This window comes from Brassica napus, chromosome A9, assembly GCF_020379485.1.
Source record: "Brassica napus cultivar Da-Ae chromosome A9, Da-Ae, whole genome shotgun sequence".
NCBI classification, from domain to species: domain Eukaryota; kingdom Viridiplantae; phylum Streptophyta; class Magnoliopsida; order Brassicales; family Brassicaceae; genus Brassica; species Brassica napus.
The window spans coordinates 42,497,228-42,503,227 of NC_063442.1; the positions used below are offsets into that span (position 1 = coordinate 42,497,228).

Sequence of the window (6,000 nt, forward strand, 5' to 3'; positions counted from 1 at the left end):
ATAAAATCTTAAAGATGCTTTCTTTAGTTCTTACGTCAAAATGGCACGGCAAGTGTGTACACACACGAGTCACAAGATATACACTTGGTATTGAAATATATAATCAAAGGTAATACCGTAATGGTAAAAGATTTTTCTTATATCGAAAATAACAATATTTTTGAATAATCACATCTTGTACTTTGTCTTTTTAAATAGAATACCCTTTTTCAAAAAACAATATTTTCTTATAAACATAAATAGTATAAATCAATCCAAAATTCATAGGCTGATCGATACCTAAACATATTGAAATACTGAGGAAAATATATTTTGAGGAATAAAAGATTTTAAAAACCTTCTATACAAAAATGTTTTGCAGTCTGAGATTAAATATAAACTAAGAGAATAATATGATACTGCAAGTAGTGTTTGGAGATGAGCTTTTAGTATGTGGTCTAATACATCTAGATTCTGGTTATAAAAGTCACAAACAGACGCGATCAAGACGTTTTTTTTTTCTTAACACGCGATCGAGACGTTACAAAATGTTAGTTGCAAATTCTTTTTGTATACATTGCTCAGAGAAACTAAAGAAAAATAAACTTTTATTGCATGATTTTCTTCTGTATCGTTTAACAAACACTATGCTATTGGTCTAATTCTAATGATCATGTATGACATTGATATTAACTCATGAAAGAAGACAATTTAGAGATTATAGTTCCAATTCCTACTTAGTTTAGCTAGTTTGAGTGCTTCATATGGTATAAACAATCGATTTTCATAGGCGGTGGCGATTACTGTGATCGCCTAATTTAGATATTACTGATATTTGTTTCTACGCGAGCCTAACTCGTTTGTTTCGTCTGAAATCGCAACCCTTTGAAATTGACCACTCCACTAAAAGAGTCTAGAAAAGTCAAATATTTTTCTTACAAGACCTAAATTTTCAAAAACTTGTTCGTTGACCTTTGCATCGTTCTCTCGTGTATAAATACCATTCACGTCATTCGTTACTCTTCATCCTAATATATTCATACACATATAAACACATATTCCGATAGAAAACAACTTTGTTTTCTTTTTATCTCCTTTAATTTTTTGAAAGTTACGACCAAACAAGAAGAATGAAGACATTCAAGATATCCTATTTCGTTGTGGTACTCATAACGTTCTTGGCCATTGCTATAACACTTAGCGAACCGCTAAGGGTTGAGGCGAGCCACCGAGACAGATACGGTCTGGTGATTACCGCTACACAAGGTAAAAAAGGTGGGAACCGTACAAGTGCAATGACATGTGACAAAAGCCCCAAAGTATGTCGACTCAAAGGCAGTTCAGGTCGCGATTGTTGTCGTAAAAGGTGTGTGGACTTGAGGACCAACAAATTGAACTGCGGAAGATGTGGGAAAAGCTGCCAATACTCAGAAATTTGTTGCAAGGGATACTGTGTAAACCCGATGTTCGATAAGAGACATTGTGGAGGTTGCTTTAAGAAGTGCAACAAAGGGAGATCGTGTGCATATGGGATGTGCAGCTATGCTTGAAGAAACAATAGGGGTACAACCGTATAAGGTTACTGAGAAAGGGATGTTTAATTTGTTGGTTCAAATTGGTTTACAATCACATTACAATCTAAACTTAAAATATTATATAGCTAGCTTGAATAAGGTTGGTCAACTCGAAAAAAGGTTGGTCAATTTGTTACTAAAATTAGAAAGGCTCTTGTAAAAGTTTGTCATCATTATTGTGTTATTGTTTAATTTTATATTCATGTGGCATGTAACAAACCAATGTATTATGTTGTTTACTTGTATGATTAATCTAAAATTTATTATGTTTTATACTTTATATGATGTAATGTAATTCATCTTAATTTATTAAAGTTTGTAAAAATTACAACAAAGAGAGGTAACTTGTGAGTTTTTATACATAAAATAGTTATCAATAAAAAAATAAAAATAGATTTGAAATATTTTTTATAAATAAAAATAAAAAATACATTAAAATTTTCATTAAAAAATTATATTTAAAATAGATATATAAATTGGAGATTGCCTTACTAGGTATAATCCTACCGTTAAGAGCTTACTGTGGATCTTGAACACAACACCAAAGAAAAAATATAACATCTCATGAATGAAAAAAAGTGAATACATATGAGAATCACATTAATTTGTATGATTATGTTGGGGATGCAAGAAAGCAGTCACAGCTTACAAAGAGAACTATGGCAGTATTTCATTTCAAAAATCTTATATTTAAAAATCAGATATATAGATTGGAGATGCTAACTAGGTAAACTTACCGTTAAGATATTACTGTGGATCTTGAACACAAATAAAGAACTAAATATAACATCACATGAATAAAAAAAAAGAATAAATATGAGAACCACATTATTTTGTTTGATTCTGCTGGGTGGCTAGAGGACCAAGCTAACAATTAGTTAGACACATGAAATTTCCGTGAAGACGAAGCTCTGCGATTCCAAAATATCATCTGATAAACCTACCTACACTTTCCTCCTTGCTCTTTGTGAGTTTCTGATTCTGGGCTTGAGCTCCACCCCTTACCTTAAATTATTTTCTAGGGATTTTTTTTTGGTTGGCTTTATTTTTTGGTTGGTTTTATCTCTTTTCGTTTGTGTGACTTTTATTTTCACTTGTTACTAATTTGCTTGCTTGGAATCAGACAGATCCTTTGAGTGTCGTAACAGTTTCTTTATTTTTATTGTTTTTATGTAGAAGACAATATGGACAGAATCAGTGGATTATCAGATGAATTACTGGTTAAGATACTATCCTTTCTTCCGACAGAAGATGCTGTCTCAACTAGCGTTTTGTCCAAACAATGGAGGTTTCTTTGGATGTGGTTGCCAAAACTCGAGTACCATGACTATTACGCCACTAATCCCCCCGACACTTCCGACTTAAGGTACCCAGACTTCATCGACAAGAATCTGCCCTTACATAAAGCCCCCTGCCTTAGAAAGCCTGGTCCTAAAATCATGTAACGCTGAGCTATTCCAACCCGAGAACATCAAACTATGGGTTGGAATCGCGGTTTCTCGCTGCGTGCGTGAGCTAACTCTAAGCATACGCTATAACTCGCCCCGTAACAAACCTTTCGTGCCACTGCCGAGTAGCTTCTACACCTGCTGCAGCTCCCTCACGGCTTTGAAACTCAAAGGGGAGTCTATCTTCGTGGACGTGCCTCAAAGTGTTAATCTCCCTTCCTTGAAGACGTTGAAGCTTCGAGACGTTACTTACTTAAACGACGACGCTCTTCGACTGCTTTTATCTAATTGCACTGCTCTTGAAGAGCTTTTTATCGACCGATACGGAGAGGCCGATGACAATGTGAGGGCGCTAGTTGTTGAGAACTCTACTCTGCAGCGTTTGACCTTGAAGATGTATAGTGATCATCTTGATGTGCAGCATGTCATCGTTACTCCTTCTCTGAAGTATTTTAAACTCTATGATGAGGGACATGATTTATCCTATTCGATTGAGCATATGCCGAAGCTAGAGGAGGCGGATATTGATGTTTCAAGTTCTCTCGACGAGCTTCTTGGATCAATGACACCCGTCAAACGCCTTTCATTACGTCAGTTTTTTAACCGTGACGATGAGGTAACAAAACATGTTTCCATATCAAGTCTTCAATCAAATTATATATTATTTAATTTTTGTAATTTACGTTTATTGTCGTGTGTGCAGTCTGTGCTTACTGTTGGGTCTTCAACCAGCTTGAACATGTGAAGCTGTCTTTCTACAGCGACGACTGGTCCAAGTTGCTTGTCTGGTTGCTTAGAAATTCTCCTAAACTGCGAGAACTCAACATTTACGTTGATGTAAGTCTTCTTATTTACTGTTTTTCAGCTAACGAGTGTTCGATGTGACGTTCTCCTGAGTCTTATCTTTCTCTCTGTAGCAAAGTGATTCACAGTTTCAGGACTATGCCCCGGTTGAGTGGAAGAATCGCAGCTCTGTTCCTGAATGTTTGCAGAACACTCTCGAAACTTTCAAATTTGAAGGGTTCAAGGGAACACAAGAAGAAGGGGATTTCTTGAGTTTTTTCTTCAAAAACGCGTCTTGCTTGAAGTCTACATCGATCACTGACTATGTTACACAAAGAGGTATTTGATTCAACAACAAATAAAGACGAAAACCAACACTGTTGTGGAACATACGTGACACTTTCTCGTACGTTACAGGTTATCGATGGCGCTGAAGAATGGGAGCAGAGTGTGGCGACAAAACTCGCAGCGCCATAGGTAAATGGAAAGGTGGTTTATGGACGCTGCAGTTCATAGACTCGTTGGTTTGCGATTACTTGTTTGCAGCATCATGTGTTCAATAGAAAATCTGAATGAACTTCTAAGTAATGTTTGTGTGTTTCAGTCAAGTTTGAACTTATGCTCTAGTTTATAAAATCACATCATAAGTACGGTTTTGTGGTATAAGATATGTTTTAAAATTGTGATCTCACTATCTACAAAAGCTTTCAAGAGATTAAAAAAAGTTATTTAGGTAGTTAAACTGAGTGAGGACTTGCTTTCCAACAAGTCTTGGCATCCTGCTACTTTCACATTTGAAAAATCAGGCCCTGAGGATATAAAAGAAATAAAGGTATATAGTTACTTGTTTGTGTCTTTGTCCTTATCACTGCTTCTTTATTTTCTTGGAACAGAGTATAAACCATGTCAGTTACGAATCTGAATCACAAACAGAATGGTGTAAAGCCGACTCAAAACATGTCCCGTGCTTTCTCTTTGCAAGAAAATTCACCAAAGAAGCAGCTATGCGCCCTGTGACTTGTGAGCGAAGGACTAATAGAATCATCTATAAACACAACGTTATAAGTTATAACTCTTCAACAGTGTCGGTAAGTTTTTAGGTTTACAAACTGAAGAAGGCAACATATTCTTCTTTAGGTCAAGCAACAAAGAACATACATAGAGTAGGGAATACCAATTTGATACATTAGACATCACTAAGGAAATGAAATTTTGTTTCGTGTTAGAGGTTTCTATTAATATGCCTGAAGAAACTAGTTTTGATTTATACAACATTATTCTATAATTTATTCGAATACACAATCGATAAACATACTCAGAAATGAATATAAAGTTTAAATAGGGATATCAAAATGAGTTAACTCGCTTAACTCAGCTCTAGTGATCTTAGATTTTTCATGAGCTAGCTCAGCTCGACTCATTTATTATATGAGCTTCAAAATGTAAACTCGAATTCAGATCATATAGATCATGTTGATTAAACGAGCTAACTTATGATCTAATATAAAAATAATAATAAAAATATTTTAAAATAAAAATTAAAATAAATTCTATGATATTTTTCAAAACATTAATATTAAATACTAAATAAAATATTAATATAAGATAATTGTGAGTAATACATAAATTCTATCTTAGGAATATTTTGTTTTATATTTAAATTTAAAGATATATGAGATGATGAGTGATTTAAATATTTACATTTTCTATTATATCTAAAAAATTGGTTTTACATTTTATCTCTAGAAGATAAATATGATTAATATAAAAATAATTTTTTACATAATAAAAATAGAAGTTATATCTATTATGTATATTATATATATAAATTAAAGTATAAAATGACCAAGCTTATGAGTTGGTTCATATTTATTAAAGACCACTCATATAACTCGTGATCTAATTTAAGCTCGCTCATTAAACTCATTTATTAAATAAACTAAAAATAGAACCTGTGCAGGGCTCATGAAAAATCAACCTCAGCTATAACTCATTTGACACCCCTGGCTTTAAATGAGTTTTGCTAGCTAGTTTATTTTGTTTTCCTCGAGTTTAGTTGATTTTCTCAACAGAAATTTAAATTGCAGGCTACAAAGCAGATTTTTATTCTTTTTATGATAGCTGGGAAGATCTTTTGTTTTTAATGTAGCGGGGAAGATATTTGTTATTGAAAGAATCTATATCTATCCAAACTATCCAAAAGAGTCAAACCTACG

At 33.7% G+C, this 6,000-nt stretch overlaps 2 protein-coding genes across 4 annotated transcripts; both read left to right on the top strand.

Annotated features, from left to right (window-relative positions):
• The first annotated feature begins 996 nt into the window (after positions 1–996).
• LOC106397833 (stigma-specific STIG1-like protein 3) lies at positions 997–5,094 on the top strand. Of its 3 annotated transcripts, XM_048741811.1 has the most exons (6): positions 997–2,520; positions 2,730–3,617; positions 3,705–3,838; positions 3,919–4,123; positions 4,202–4,261; positions 4,678–5,094. In XM_048741811.1, the coding sequence occupies exon 1, from the start codon at positions 1,110–1,112 to the stop codon at positions 1,527–1,529; it is 420 nt and encodes a 139-aa protein (XP_048597768.1). In that variant the 5' UTR covers positions 997–1,109; the 3' UTR covers positions 1,530–2,520; positions 2,730–3,617; positions 3,705–3,838; positions 3,919–4,123; positions 4,202–4,261; positions 4,678–5,094. The 3 variants fall into 3 exon arrangements, with proteins under 3 accessions (XP_048597768.1, XP_048597767.1, XP_048597769.1); XM_048741810.1 differs by lacking the exon at positions 4,678–5,094 and having other exon boundaries at positions 4,202–4,478; XM_048741812.1 differs by lacking the exon at positions 4,678–5,094 and having other exon boundaries at positions 3,924–4,123; positions 4,202–4,478.
• LOC111208535 (putative FBD-associated F-box protein At5g56700) lies at positions 2,738–4,261 on the top strand. The gene is made up of 5 exons (XM_048740591.1): positions 2,738–2,919; positions 2,978–3,617; positions 3,734–3,838; positions 3,919–4,110; positions 4,202–4,261. Exons 1-5 carry the CDS (start codon positions 2,738–2,740, stop codon positions 4,259–4,261), a joined length of 1,179 nt encoding a protein of 392 aa, XP_048596548.1.
• Positions 5,095–6,000: the final 906 nt, after the last annotated feature.

Coding starts and splice junctions, on each gene's coding strand:
- LOC106397833 (XM_048741811.1), top strand. CDS start 1,110: ATGAAGACATTCAAGATATCCTATTTCGTTGTGGTACTCATAACGTTC.
- LOC111208535 (XM_048740591.1), top strand. CDS start 2,738: ATGGACAGAATCAGTGGATTATCAGATGAATTACTGGTTAAGATACTA. Junction 3,839..3,918: donor AACTCAACATTTACGTTGAT/GTAAGTCTTCTT, acceptor TTCTCTCTGTAG/CAAAGTGATTCACAGTTTCA. Junction 4,111..4,201: donor CTACATCGATCACTGACTAT/GTTACACAAAGA, acceptor CGTACGTTACAG/GTTATCGATGGCGCTGAAGA.